The sequence below is a fragment of the Pelodiscus sinensis genome, chromosome 3 (genome assembly GCF_052426305.1).
Source record: "Pelodiscus sinensis isolate ZL-2025 chromosome 3, ASM5242630v1, whole genome shotgun sequence".
Taxonomy (NCBI): Eukaryota; Metazoa; Chordata; order Testudines; family Trionychidae; genus Pelodiscus; species Pelodiscus sinensis.
The window spans coordinates 33,947,332-33,962,430 of record NC_143054.1 but is presented as its reverse complement, the minus strand read 5'-3'; the positions used below and the strand labels follow the sequence as shown (position 1 = coordinate 33,962,430).

General features: G+C 45.7%; 1 protein-coding gene across 2 annotated transcripts in view; it reads left to right on the top strand.

Moving 5' to 3' along the window:
• DCDC2C (doublecortin domain containing 2C) overlaps positions 1-15,099 on the top strand; it is a 128,401-nt gene that overhangs the window by 8,985 nt on the left and 104,317 nt on the right. For both annotated transcript variants that reach the window (XM_075923537.2, XM_089777059.1), the window contains exon 3: positions 10,844-10,920. In XM_075923537.2, coding sequence (XP_075779652.2) covers positions 10,844-10,920 — 77 coding nt within the window. The remainder of the gene's footprint in view (positions 1-10,843; positions 10,921-15,099) is intronic.

Genomic DNA, 15,099 nt, shown 5'->3' with positions numbered 1-15,099 from the left:
AGGAGGAAGCCATGCTGGTGCTCCAACTTTGTGCCAGTGCAGTCTCCCTGTTGTGGGGAGAGGGCAGGAAGCTGAGCTTGAGCTACAGACCACCTGCAAGGCATCTGCGGACCACTAGTGGTGTGCAGACCCCAGTTAGAGAAGCACTGGGGTAAATCTAGGGGTTCAGACAGTGGTGGGATTTGGCCTAGAACAATACCTACACATTGTTCATAGGACAATACAAACCTGGGTTTGATGATTTTGGCTGGCATCCACTGCAGAGGTGGTTAAGACAACTGAGAAATTCATGGGGGCTGAATGAATTATCTACAGGTGCCAGTCTAAGGTGGCCAGTCTCTGAGTTAGCTAGCCACATTTACGAGGGCAATGAGAGATGATAATCCACTAACCCAGAGAGGGTCAACTGAAATTTTACCCAATTCATGGGATCCCACACCCAGAACAGGGGCCCCGAAGTCCCAGGCCTACAAGGGACCTTCATTGCCCTCCTGTGAATGGCCTTGGTAAGGTATGGATTCAGGCAGCCTGAACACATACAATGGGGAATGCCCCATGATGGAATGTGACACTGTAATAAAGGGGCTAGAGCCAGGGAATTCCCATCGGGGACTGAGTGCTCCTAAATCTTCTCAGCACAAAGATGAGGGTAGGAGCAGACTTGGGGTAGTTTTGATCTTGTTTGTAGAGGAGACTTGAAATAAAAGGTAAAAGAAAGAATGATAATTGTGTGACAGGGTGTGGTCACAGAAGATCTCTTGAGGCTGCTCCCGGAGTGCTGATAAAGCCACTGACACTTGCCTCCTTGCTCTCCCGGGCTTCTCACTATCCTGTTCTGCAGGGCCAGATCTCCTGGTCTCTCCCAGCTAAGACGCAGAGCTGAGATTCTCTCCTGCCCTCCCAAAGAGCGATGGAGACACTGAATTACTACAGCTCTTAGGAGAATGCAGTTCCAGGCAGAGCATCCAGTAAACCAACCGCCAAATGGGATCAAAATCCCAAATAAATCTGTCTTTCGCTGTGTGAGAGTTTCACACTAGGGATGTTAGTGTGTAGTCAATTACATGACTAACCAGTAAGCCTTGGCATATCGGTTAATCCTAATGACCAGGGCTCGACAAATCAGTGTATCTACTCGCCTGTGGCAAGTAGATTTCAGCCGGTTGCTCCTTTCACCGGCGGTGTGCACATGCGCAATGCGGGTCTGGTGCATGTGCAGTGCGAGGCTGGCGAGTAGATTTTGCCACGGTTTGTCAAGCCCTGCTAATGACTATACTCACTCTCCCACCTGCTCCTTCTGTATCAGAGGCAACAAAGGGTGGGGGAGGTGACATTTAAGCCGGCTCCTTATGTGTACTATCTCAGCACAGAGGCAACAGAAGAGAGGGAAGGCAGGTGGGAGCTGTAACGGATCGGGCCGGGTCTGGGCACAGCTGAGGGCATCCGCTCAGGGTGAATTGCTCAAATTCGGGGCTCCTTACAGCCCCCAGACTGGAGACCTTTCCAAACAGGGCACAAACCAGTTCCACAGAGCGCTTTAGCTGCCTGCCTGAAGCCTCACGAGCAAAACCCCTCCAACATCCCAGCAATATTCGCGCCCCAGATGGCCCCAGGCCTCATACACAGGTGAGGGGTCTAGAACCCAATCTCAACTTCCCCGAACAAGTTCTGTCTGGTTCCAAGAAACTAGCCACAGATCCCCGGTCAATTTACCCTTTGGATCTTATCCACAAATCACGCTGAGCCAATCCTTTAGAATCTACCATCTAAGAGTTTATTACTACAATAAAGAAAAGAATGAGAGTGAGGTTGCTAAAGTATCATACATTACTTGCATCGAATCTCTCAGTTCTCGATGCAGGCTCTAGCAGAGATGTTATAGCTGCTGGCTTAAAAGTCCTTGTTGTGCATCCTAGGTCAGGATGGGTCCATAGTTCTTTCTGGCTCTTCGATCCCTGGATTGCTGCCTCTGGGATGAAGGGCTGAGCTGAGTACAAGATGGAGTTGGCCACATGGCAAATTCGTACCTCCTTCCTGGTCTCTTATTGGCTGCAGAAGGTCACCTGGCCAGCGGCCTATCCCTGAGTTCCCTGCTGTAGCCCTTAGGTGTCATTCCTCATTCCCGAGGTGTGTCCTTGGCCCATTGAGTGCTATTGTCCCACAGAGCCTCGCTAATTAGCATGTCCATAGGCTGAGCTCTGCCCATTGCTCAACCACACACAGAGAAATATTTAATACTCACACAAAATACATACTTATAACTTCACATGCAGACATTATACATTTACATGAATAACATATATACAATTAGCAGACAGTAAGCTTCTATTCAACATCTTGCGTGGCCCCCTTTATACTACTTTTGGGACCAACAAACCCCCAATGGGTGCAGAAGTCACCCAACTGCTCCCCTCGCAATCCAATAATGTGACAGGAGCCAATACATGCAGAGAGCTGTCTGTGCCCCCTTTGCTGCCTCCAACAGAGGTAGCAGGGAAGGGAGGCAAGAGAGAGCTGGTGCTAGTGGGGAGCCAGCTTAAAAAGCTGATCTTACCGGTAATGACTTTCCCTGGACTCGATGAGAAGGTTCCTGGCAGAGTTCCCCTAGGGAGGGTTCTGGCTCAGCAAGAGTAAGCCTGGGTCCAGCTGGAAGAGGGTATTATAAGACAGGTCCTAATCTCTTAGGGTACGTCTACACTACATGCCTCTGTCGGCAGAGGCATGTAGATTAGGGTTGTAGGCAAAGGTAAATGAAGCCGCGATTTAAATGATCGCGGCTTCATTTACATTTACATGGCTGCCGCGCTGAGCCGACAAACAGCTGATCAGCTGTTTGTCGGCTCGCCGCTAGTCTGGACGTTCCCCCTGTTGACATCAAAGCCCTTTGTCGGCAGCCCCGGTAAACCTCATTCCACGAGGAATAACGGGGCTGCCAACAAAGGGCTTTGATGTCGACAGGGGGAACGTCCAGACTAGTGGCGAGCCGACAAACAGCTGATCAGCTGTTTGTCGGCTCAGCGCGGCAGCCATGTAAATGTAAATGAAGCCACGATCATTTAAATCACGGCTTCATTTACCTTTGCCTACAACCCTAATCTATATGCCTCTGCCGACAGAGGCATGTAGTGTAGACACAGCCTCTGGGTAAGTCTAGACTGTGGTGCGAGCCCTTTAAATAGAAGCAGTTAAAAGGGTTCGCAGCTTCTGCCCAGCTGCCGGAGCGTTCCCTAGGAGCCATGCACAAGCCTTTTTAACTGTTTCTATTTAAAGGGCTCATGCCTTCCAGGTGGCTGCGCTGCATGGCAGCCACCGGGCAGGAGCAAGCCCTTTAAATAGAAACAATTGAAAGGGCTTGCAGCTCCCAGCCCCACATTAGCCCATTACCTGGAGCCAGGGACACCAGACCTTTCAGCTACTTCTATGTAAAGGGCTCCCACCTTCCCCGCAGCTGTCAGGCAACAGCCCCAGGAAAGGTGCGAGCCATTTAAATAGAAGCAGTTGAAAGAGCTTGTGTATCCCTGGCTCCCAGGCAACAAGTGAGGCCGAGAGCAGTGAGACCTTTAAATAGCAGGAATTGAAAGGGCTTGTAGCTCCCAGCTCTGGCTAATGTGATGCCTGGGAGCTGCAGGGGAGGCCCGAGCCCTTCCTACTCCTGTTATTTAAAGGGCCCTGCCTCTGCCCCCCCGATGCGCCGCCCCTCTGCCCCGCCCCTTCCAGGGCAGCCCATGACCACTTCAAAAATTTTTGAAGTGGCCCCCGCTCAAAAATTATTGCCCACCTCTGCTCTATCACTATAGAGCATGTTTTCTAATCTTTTAATAATTTTTATCTCTCTTCTCTGAACCCTTTCCAATTTGTCCACATTTTTCTTGATTTGGACACTAGAACTGAACTCAGTATTCCAGCAGGGATCACAGCAATACCATATACAAAAGTAAAATAATAATCTCTTCTCTCATTCAGGATTCCCTTTGTTTTATGCATCCAAGAATTGCCTTTGCCCTTTTGGCCAGTGTCAAACTGGGAATATTCAGCTGATTATACACTGTGGCCCCCCACCTTTTTTCCAAGTCACTGCTTCCCAGATTAGAGTTCCCCGTCGTGTAAGTATAGCCAGCATTCATTGTTCCTAGATGTATGTCTTTACATGTGGCCATATTAAAACATTTTTTTCTTGTACTCATCCTACCACATGATCCAGATTTCTCTGTATTAGTGACCTGTCCTCTTCATTATTTTCTACTCTCCCATGTTTATGTAATCTATAAATTTTATCAATGCTGATAATGTTAAATAGCAAAGCAAGAAGTGATCCTTTCTAGATCTCATTAGAAACATACCCACTTAATGATGATTCCCTGCTTACAGTTACGTCTATTGGCCACATTTTAGCCAGTTTAATGTGTGGCATGTCAATTTTATATTGTTCTAGTTTTTTAATCAAAATGCCATATAGTACTAAGTGAAATGCCTTAAAGATGTTAAAGATATTACTTTAATATTATTACTTTTATCAGCCAAACTTGTAATGTAATAAAGAAAATAATTCAAATTACTTTGACAGGGTCTATATTCTGTAAACCCGTGTCGATTGGCATTCATTGTATTACCTTTCTTTAATTCTTTATTAATCTTCCCATTATTTTGCCAGAGATTTTTTTTGCCACTTATTTTCAGGCAGAACGGCTCTTGTGCGGGAGGGGGTTTTTGCGCAAGAAGGAGCAGTGTAGACTGCTCCTTCTTACGCAAAAGCCCCTTGAGCAAAAATGGCGGCTCATTAGGTATGCAAATGAAGCACGGTGATATTCATCACTGCACCTCATTTGCATATGTTCTTGCAGTGTAGACATAGCCTAACTGTTGGAAGAGCCAATTGCTATGATGGGTTACATCCTCCGCAAAGTAATTAATTACACTGAGGTTGCATAAGTTATAAAAAAAGGCTAAGATTTAATCAGGGTATTTTTAATAAAAGTCATGGACAAATCACAGGCAATAAACAATTCATGGCTTGTGATCTGCCCAGGACTTTTACTATAATTACCCCTGACCTGAATTTTAAATGCTCTGGGAAGCCCCTGGGTATTGCTGCTCTGGGAGTCCTGGGGGCTTATGGTTAGCCCTTGCTCCAGTAGTGGGAGCTCACTGCCCTGGCCACCCACTGTTCTTACGGCCCTTGGATACTGCTGCTCCCACTACCTCTGGGGATACGCCTGGGACTGCTATGCTGTAGGCACACTGCCCCTAGGATTGCTCATGCTCCGGTGTCTCTGGACTTGGGCCACTCCAGGGATTGCTGCTGCTTGGTGATCCCTGGGACCACCACACTGGGCTGCCCAAGCAGCAGCTGGTATAGTTGGCCTTGGGCCTCCTCCAGCCATGCCCAGTATGGCTACCTCCAGGGCTGTCCCAGCAGTTTGGCCTGGGGCTAGCTGCTGAGGCAGCCTTGAGGTTGGCCACACCAGTGACTGCAGCTGTGGAAGTCAGAGAGGTCCCAGAATCCATTACTTCCATGACCTTTGAGACAGACTTGCAGCCTTAGTTAATTTATAACTTAGAATTTGGCCACTAGTATCTGTGTTACTATCTTTGTGTTCTGATCCACATATCTCTCTCATGTGTCATACTCCTTTCTCAATGTTTTCTTAATGACTTTTAGCACTTCATTTCTTGCTGTTGTTTATGTGGGTAATTTTCATACTGTTTGATGCATTTACAGTTTTATGAGCCGAATATGTATTACTTGGTGCCCTATTAGTGTCACTGTGTGAATCACACTTTATACTACCTGAGCCTGTTTACTCCTACTGTCATCTTAGTTTGCTGTTGCATGTTCTTAGAATCTCAACTCTAGAATTCAAGTCAAGCAGTTGGGAGTCAAAATGCAAATAGATATAAAATGGTCATTTTTTAAGTACTTGGGGGTGGAAGGTGAGAGTGTTTTTAGAAAAATCAGGAGAACTTAATATCAGTGTTCTGAGGTGATTACAATGTTCTAAACCAGTGGTTCACAACGCGGTGCCTGTGGGCGCCATGGTGCCCACTGGGGCATTTATGTGTGCCTGCCGAGTGACCAGGGCTGGCCCGAGCCTTTCTTGCACCTGGGCACCTGGCGCACGCGCGGCTCCTTCCCTGGGGGCGCCCGGCAGCCCCAAAAGGTTGGGGACCACTGTTCTAAACTATTGTGTGAGACCCTGTTTAAGTCTTCGTTTCTCACATCTTGGGTTAGAAAGTGTTGGAAACAGCCGTGGCTGCTTAGTCTCTCAGGGTATGTCTACACTACCCCCCTAGTTCGAACTAGGGGGGTAATGTAGTCATTCAGAGTTGCAAATGAAGCCTGGGATTTGAATTTCCTGGGCTTCATTTGCGTGATGCCGGCAGGCGCCATTTTTAAATGCCGGCTAGTTCGGACCCCGTGCCGCGCAGCTACATGCGGCATGGACTAGCTAGTTCGGATTAGGCTTCCTATTCCGAACTAGCTGTACGCCTCGTGGAACCTCAGAGAAAGGAGCTTATTATACTACTTGACAATGATCCCTCTGGTTTATCAAACTGTGTAAGCAGTCTCTGAACAGAATCCTTTCCTGGAAGGATGGTGGATGATGAAGGCACTAAGACTTGAGGATGGGTGAGGTCAGTGGAGCCAAAGCCTCTGCTTTCCACTGGGCAAGGTGGAGGGAGGGTGGCTCTGTGCTCCCAGAAGGGCCAGGGCCGAGGGCAGCCCTTAGCACCGCCCAGAGTGTGCAGCATAGTGCTCCAGCAGTGATTTAAAGGGGCCCAGGGCATCTGCTGCCTTTGCCTTCCCTGTAGGCAGGTTTGGGAGAGGTAAAGCAGTGAAAAACTTGTGGCTCTTTGAACCTCTGACAGTTTCTCCAATATGATATTAATTAAAATGTAACCATTGGATGTGATGAACTGCAAAGATAATCTAATTGTGCCCCACCAAAAACTAAATGAATACTTTGCCTTGATTTTCAGTCAGGATGATAATATGGAATATGTGTATGAAGGCAGTATGGCTGAGACATGAGTCTCCAGAAATGGAAATTAGCAAGTCTCAGGTGAAAGAAGAACTTAAAGAGCTTGATACACCCCAGTTAGAGGGATTAGATAATTTCCAGCCCAGAGTACTGAAAGAGCTGGTGCATAAGATTTGCTAGTCTGGTAGCAATGATTTTTAATACATCTATTTAGTGGAAGAACCATATGACTTGAGAATAGCGAACAGCATACCTATATTTAAGAAGGGGGAAAAATCTGATCCAGGCAATTAGATTTGTTAGTCTGATCCTAGTAGTATACAAATTAGAGCAAATGAAGAAGGAATCAATAATTAAATTTATGAAGGTAAATGGCAAAGGGAATGTAATGCAACATGGGTTACCAAATGTAGATCAGGTCAGATTAACCTGATTTCCTTCACTGAGGGTACGTCTACATAGCACGCTTATTTTGATATAAGCTATTTCGGATTTTTTTTCTGAAATAGCTTATTTCGAAATAGCACATCTAAATAGCACATCTACATTTCAGGGAAGCCTCAAAATTAGTCTGAGGCAGGCTTCCCTAATGGGAATGTGCTACCTTAAATTAGAGCCCCAGGAGGCACTGGGGAGTAATTACTTTGAAAGGTCTTGGGGAGGAGCTATTTGAAAATACCAGCTATGGAGTGTCCACACTACTGCTATGCCGAAATAGCTATTTCGGAATAGGCGTTATTCCTCGTGGAATGAGGTTTACAGATTTCCAATTGCTGTGTAGATGCTCGCATTGTGATTTTGAAATAACTGTGCTGTATAGATGCACCCACAGAAAATAACTGACTTTTAAACAAGGGAAGTACAGCAGATTTAATATACTTGAACTTCAGTAAAGCATTTGACATAGTACTACATGCAAAGCTGTTGGTTGAATTAGGGAAGATGGGGATTAGTATAAAACTTGTAAGGTTAAGGTAACCATATTTCCTGCTGCTGAATATGAGATCCCTGGTAAAATTATTTGAGTAATGGGACTCAGTCAGAACTATGCAATACAGATGTTCAAATTATTATTAAATTGATGAACCCCTGTTAAAAAAGAAATACTGTGTAGTTGGATTATTTTTATTTACCTTATTTTTAAGGCTTAGAGTTCACACAGGGTGGGGTGACACAGACATAGTCTTGTACACCTCTCTCTCTCCCTGCGCAGCATCAAAAGGCTAACACCTCCAGGCTGTTGCTGTCCAGTGACGTAACCAAGCCACCTCCTGTACATCGACTACAGCACGGAGAGGAAGGGATTAAGCCATAAGGATGCATTGCTTACCAGGGCTAGGAAAACTGACTGCAGGGGCTTCCACGAACCTGGCTAGCCAGGTGGCTCAGCAGGGGAGGGTGTGTAGGAGAAGGAGCAGTCCTGTGCTTCCTGGGGGCAGGACCCAACATGGGTGAAGTGCTAAGCCCCTATCTAGGACGACTGCTGGGAGCCTGTAGGGATGGGGTATGATCAGGTGGAAATTGCTTCCTCCCCGTCACTCCAGAGCTTAGATGAGGGGCAGAGAGGCTTCCCTGTGCCAGTGCTGTGTATAGCTTGGCACATGTAGGGTTTGACTCCTCCTGGTCAGTGCCCTGGGGCAGCGGATCTTGATCTTTCGTGGAGTTTTGTCCCAGCCAGAGGCGCGGGGCAGGGAGGGGAAGGAGGAGCCTGCTAGCCAGGCTTTGGTGAGCTGAGCACTCCTCACAGAGTGGGATGTGCTCCACCCAGGGGGCATGTGGAGGAGCAGCCGGGCTACGGGCATGAAGGGGCCAAGCAGGGAGAGAACAGCAAGAAAGGAACACACAAAGGTTTGATGGATGGGCAGCAGAGGCTGCACATAATTGGCTGGTGCCTGGAACATGTCCACACTCACCAGCTGGCGTGGTGCGCAGCTAGTGCTGGCCAAACAGGATGGGGGGATGGAGCCCTGCTGGCTGACAGCTGGCATGCAGCAGGGTTGTGCTGATGGACCAACAGGGGGAGTGGCTGGATCCATGTGCTGCATCTCTGCCCTGCTACTAGCCTTGTACACCTACTCCCATCATCAGCCACTGGACCCCTTCCCACCCATTCACCGCTGGTGAGTGGTTGACTGGTGTACAGTAATCTGACTAGCAGCAGGACCTACCAATACTGATGTGAGAGAGACAGAAAATATAGGATAATTTGCCCATGTTTAAGAAAAAGTTGGGACATCTGCAAGAAAGATTAAATAAGGGATTGTCTCTTTAAAAATGGGCGTCTGGTCACCCTATGTAAGGTAGATGAAGAACTGGCTAAGGGGAAAAGACAGGGCTTTGTACTGAAAAGTGAACTACTAGGAAAATTACTAGTGGAGCACCTCAAGAACTCAGTCAATGACTTTGGCACAAAAAGTAGGAGTGTGCTAATGAAATTTGGTGATGCTGCAAATTTGGGAGGCCTGGTCAATTCAGAGTAAGATAAGAATGTTATTCAAGAATATCTGGATTATTCTGAAAACTAGAATTACAGAAATGGGATGAAATTCAATAGTATACAATGCAAGATCATGGACTTAGGTTCTAACAACAAGAATTTCTGCTGCACTTGGGGGTTGGAAATGACAGAAGAGGTGAGACACCAGGATGTCTGGATCAATAGAAAAATGACTGAGCTACTGATGAACTACATCTGGGAAAATGACAGATATGATAGTAGGATGTATCAGGAGAGGCATTTCCAGTAGAAATAGAGAAGTATTCATGACATTGCACAAGACACTTGCAAGACTGCGTTTGGAATACTGTGTACAATTCTAGTCATCTGTGTGCAAGAAAGATGAATTCAAACTAGAACAGGCTCCAAGAAGAGCTACTTGGATGCTCAGGGGAGCAGAGGGCCTATCTTATAAGAAGAGACTGGAAGAACTCTGGTTGTTTAGTCCAGCAAAAAGAAGGCTAAGAAGGGATACAATAGCATTGATAAATGCATCAGGGATGGTGAAGATCTGTTTAAGCTAAAGGACAGTTTTGGCACCAGAGAAAATGGATATAAACTAGGCATGAAAAAATTCAGTCTGGAAATTAGAAAAAAGTTTGTAACCTTCAGAGAGTGAGATTCTGGAACAGCCTAATGGGAGCTATTTTAAAACGGAACTGGACAAATATGTGAGTGTGATTGTATGAGAGAGTTATTTGTGATGGTAGAAGGCAAGGATCATCAGCTCTGGGCTTGCTCCCGGTTTATGTCTTATGTTGTTATCAATTGTGTGTGTCTTTTATTTTCTTCCTCTGAAGCATGCATCAGGGATGGCCATTGCTAAATATGGGATGCTGGCGGAGGTGAGCAGGTTTCTTGGTGGCACCAAAAATTCTCTGTCTCAGTGCCTGGCTGGCTGGCTTTTGCTCACATATGAAAGGTCTAAATGATCACCATATATGGGATCTGGAGAGAATTTTTCCTCAGGTCAAATTGGTTGTGATGTTGGGATTTTTTTCACCTTCCTCTGCAGTATATTGGTGTGGGTCACTTGCCAGGATTATCTGGTTATAACTCACTTAATCATTTCCTTGCCATTGTGGGGGCCTCAGTCATTGGTGCCTCATGTTCACTGCCTGTCTAGTCTCCCATCATCTATACTGTTTAGTCTAGTTTTGGTTGTTGAGTTTAGTGATGTTGTTGGCCTTTTTATACAGGAGGGCAGATTAGATGATCTGGTGGGTTCTCCTGGTATTAAACTCTAAATGACTTGATGCCTCTATAACACTTGAACCTGGATCTGCCATGTGTATATCTGAGCAGCACTTTTAAGAATGGAATGTTTTAAATGTCCCACATAATGTGTGTTTTATTTTTCTTGCAGATCAAACCAGTAGTTCATAGTACAATACGTGTGCCTTCCAAGTGGCATTTGATCTGTAATAAGCCACGTAATATCAAGTAAGTAGGTTGTGAATCAAAACTCTAGATTTAGTTTTAAATATTCTGCACCCATAGTTCATACGCATCTCCAAATGTCTAGTTCAGTAGAAACATAAAGTACCATATTCAGCCTTGATTTACACATTATGTAACTCATATTAATTTAAATGTAATTTGAATTATGTGTGAACCAGAGCAGAATTTGGTTTCCTCTGTCATTGTAGTGGGAGGGAGAAGTGTGAGTGTATTCATTATAATTATATTAAGTGACTGATTTGTTTGAAAAAAAAAGCATATTATTCTAGGGAGTTATGTGATATAGATTTTATAAATCACAGATAATATTCTAAGAGGATACTTAATATTTTAAAAAATCTGTATTAGAATTACTAAAATAGATTTTAACAACAATGAATTGCCATGAACGGAGAGATCAGAAATAAACAGATTCTCATAGGGGTAAAGAAGGATGGAGTTCCAAAGGGATGATCACACTTGAGATTGGTCTGTGATGAAATAGACAGCCCTCCATACATTGTTGGTAAGGAGGTGTGTTGTATGGCTGTACTGCCTCCACTGTGTGATGCTTTTCAGGAGGGAAACAGTGCAGTTCTGTTGTTCAAGAAGCGGGGAAGGAAACCCGGACTGTGGAGGAGTCAAACATTATGATGCCAGTTTAAGTTTAATTTGAGAGAACTACGGTGATAATACTGCTAGGTTACTTAAAACGATGAACATTCCAAGAGGTATAGCTATGGAAATGGATGCTTATTTATATACATAACTCCTAAACAGTGGATGTTTTCCATGAGTAAATTAATATAACTGAATTTAGAGATAAAAATAATCTATTAGGTCATCTAGTCCATTCCCATGACAATCATGGCTTGCTTGGTCTAATCTGGTTTTAAATGTTTGGACCCCCCAAATCATCCATCAGGGGGATTATTTTAGAATTTTCTCTCTCATTAACACACAGTTTTTCCTTTGTGTAGGTTATTTTGTTCTTAATTTTATCCTATAAAAATTATAACCACCTATAATAGATTACAAAAGATAATGGTATTTAAGATGTACTATGGCAACATTTTTGGGGGGAATAAATCTAATTCACTGTTTTAAAGCATGGTGTCGGTTTTATATTAATTTAATGAAAATTCCACTAGATGGCCCCAAATATCTTCCAAAGCCAGCCTTCATTATTTTAAAATTTTAAAGTGGCATCCAGACACAAATATTTGCTCTTGACTGAAATCTGACATACAGTGCTATTCATCCCAGAAATTTATTATTACAGTAAAACTCTGATGGTCCGGCATCTGATGGTCCGGTACTCCTGATGGTCCGGCACCATCAGGAACCCGGAAGTGCTCCGGGCAGCCGGACCATTGGAACTGCTCTGCCCCCAGCTTCTCCGATTCAGCTGCTGCTAAAACTGACCAGCGGCTGAATCGGGGAAGCCGGGGGCAGAGCAGCTAGGGTGCTGCCGCATAGGTCCCGTAGCGCTGCCCCTCGGGGCTGTGGGACCAACCTGGCAGCACCCCAGCTGTCCCCAATTCAGCCGCTGCTGAAACTGACCAGCGGCTGACTCCAGGAAGCCCCAGGCAGAGCAGCTCTGCCTCGGGCGTCCTGGAGTCAGCTGCTGATCAGTATCAGCAGCGGCTGACTTGGGGACAGCTGGGGCAGAGAAGCTGGGTGCTGCCGGGATGGTCCAGTAGTGCCGAGGAGCGGCGCTGTGGGACCAACCTGGCAGCACTCTAGCTGCTCTGCCCCAGGCATCCCCAAGAGCAGCTGGGGTGCTGCCGGGTTGGTCTCTCCGCGCCAAGGGTCGGCGCTACCAGACCAACCAGGCAGCACTCCAGCTTCTCTGCTGCAGGCGTTCCCGATTCAGCCGCTGCTGTAACTGACCACCAGCAGCTGAATCAGGGACGCCTGGAGCAGAGCCAGACTATCGTAAGGGGGGCTATGAGGGGTCTGGGGTGGCATAGCCCCCCCTTCCGATAGTCTGGCACATCTGATAATCCGGCACCCCCTAGGTCCTAAGGGTGCCGGATTATTGGAAGTTTACTGTATTATTATTATTATTATTATTATTATTTTATACTGTTTACAAGTATTGTTCATGTGTCCATGAGAAGCATTGACGATACAACAGTATTTACCTACAGTCTATGGTACATATAACTTCAGTATGGATTTACAAGATATAGTGCACAGATATTCTGAGGCTATGTCTACACAGCGGCGTTATTTCGACATAATGTCAAAATAAAGTCAAGCTGGAGGACTTCTACTCCCAACTCCTGTAACCCTCATTTTATGAGGAGCAAGGGAAATTGGAGGAAGAGTGCTCTAACTCGGACTTTCTCCTGTGCTGATAGCGCCAAAAACCTAAATAAGCTATTTCAACTTAAGCTTCACCATTGATGTAGCTCAAGTTGTGTAGCTTATTTTGACTTTAGCTCTGCTAAACATGCTGGACATGTAGACGTGCCCTTAGAGTAACAAGGTATAATGGGGCAAATTAAGAGTTAGAGGTATGGGTGGAAATTCCAGTGCATAGGGTATTTATAACAGTTAACTGAAGAAAGCACATATAATTGGTAATTAATTAACTAATCGTTACAGTGTTCAAATGCGATAGATGCCCTGAATTATAGGTAACAAGTGACATATAATTTAAATTCCCATGTGATGTGATAAAATAATGTTGGGATAGGGAAAAATAAACATCAGGGTAGATTGTCTCAGGCATTGCAGCAGCTTTTCATTGCTTGGGCAGCATAAAGTGACTGAATTCCAGCCTGCAGAGACTTCTCCTTGCATAGAAGCACTCTCTTCTGGCTTAAAACTCAGAGGGTATGTCTACACTACCACCCTAGTTCGAACTAGGGTGGTTAATGTAGGCAACCAGAATTGCAAATGAAGCCCGGGATTTGATATGAACTGGGCCATTTGTACCTCTCAGAGGGTATGTCTACACTACCCTCCTAATTCGAACTAGGAGGGTAATGTAGGCATACCGCACTTGCAAATGAAGCCCAGGATTTGAATTTCCCGGGCTTTATTTGCATAAGCCGGGCGCCGTCATTTTTAAATCCCAGCTAGTTCGAACCCCGTGCTGCGCGGCTACACACGGCACGGAGTAGCTAGTTCGGATTAGGCTTCCTAATCCGAACTAGCTGTACTCCTCATTCCACGAGGAAGCCTAATCCGAACTAGCTACTCCGTGCCGCGTGTAGCCGCACGGCACGGGGTTTGAACTAGCTGGGATTTAAAAATGGTGGCGCCCGGTTTATGCAAATGAAGCCCGGGAAATTCAAATCCCGGGCTTCATTTGCAAGTGCGGTATGCCTACATTACCCTGCTAGTTCGAACTAGCGGGGTAGTGTAGACATACCCCTTGTTATAGAGCTTTTGTGCAGGCTGCAGTCATCTGATACCAATGCTTAGGGCCCTACCAAATTCATGGGATGAAAAACGTGTTACTGACCATGAAATCTGGTCTTTAGTGTGCTTTTACCCTATACTATAGAGATTTCACAGGGCAGACAGCATTTCTCAAATTGGGGTCCTAACCCAAAGGGGGTTGTGGAAGGTGGGGATGAAAGGTTATTTTGGGGGGATCATGGTATTGCTACCCTTACTTCAGAGCTGCCTTCAGAGCTGGGTGGCTGGACAGTGGGGGCTGTTGGTCAGCCAACCAGCTCTGAAGACAGTGCCCCACTACCAGCAGCAGAGAAGTAAAGGTGGCAATACCATGCCATGCCACCCTTGCTTCTGAGCTCCTGCCTTCAGAACTAGTTTGTCAGAGAATGGCAGCTGCTGACTGAGGGCCCAGCTCTGCAGACTGCAGTGCAGAGGTAAAGGTGGCAATACCCCACCATGCTGTGATGTAAAATACCATCATCCCAGCAGATATGCCCTATTCTCTGCAGAGGCTGAGACTTCTTTTGAGAAGGGAGCCCATAGGGCTGAAGGTCCAAACAGAAAAATTATTTTTAGAAACCAGCATTGGTCTATTATTCTCTGTGACTCCTTCTAAGGAGCAAGGGTCAGCCAAAAAGTGATTCCAGCCATTCTTAAAAGGTTGAATAGGAACAGCTTTCTAATAAGGGCAGCAGTGAAGAAATCAATCGATTCTATTATCTCTTTTAAAGGATTGTACATTATTTCCTCTGGGAATTGTGAGGACAT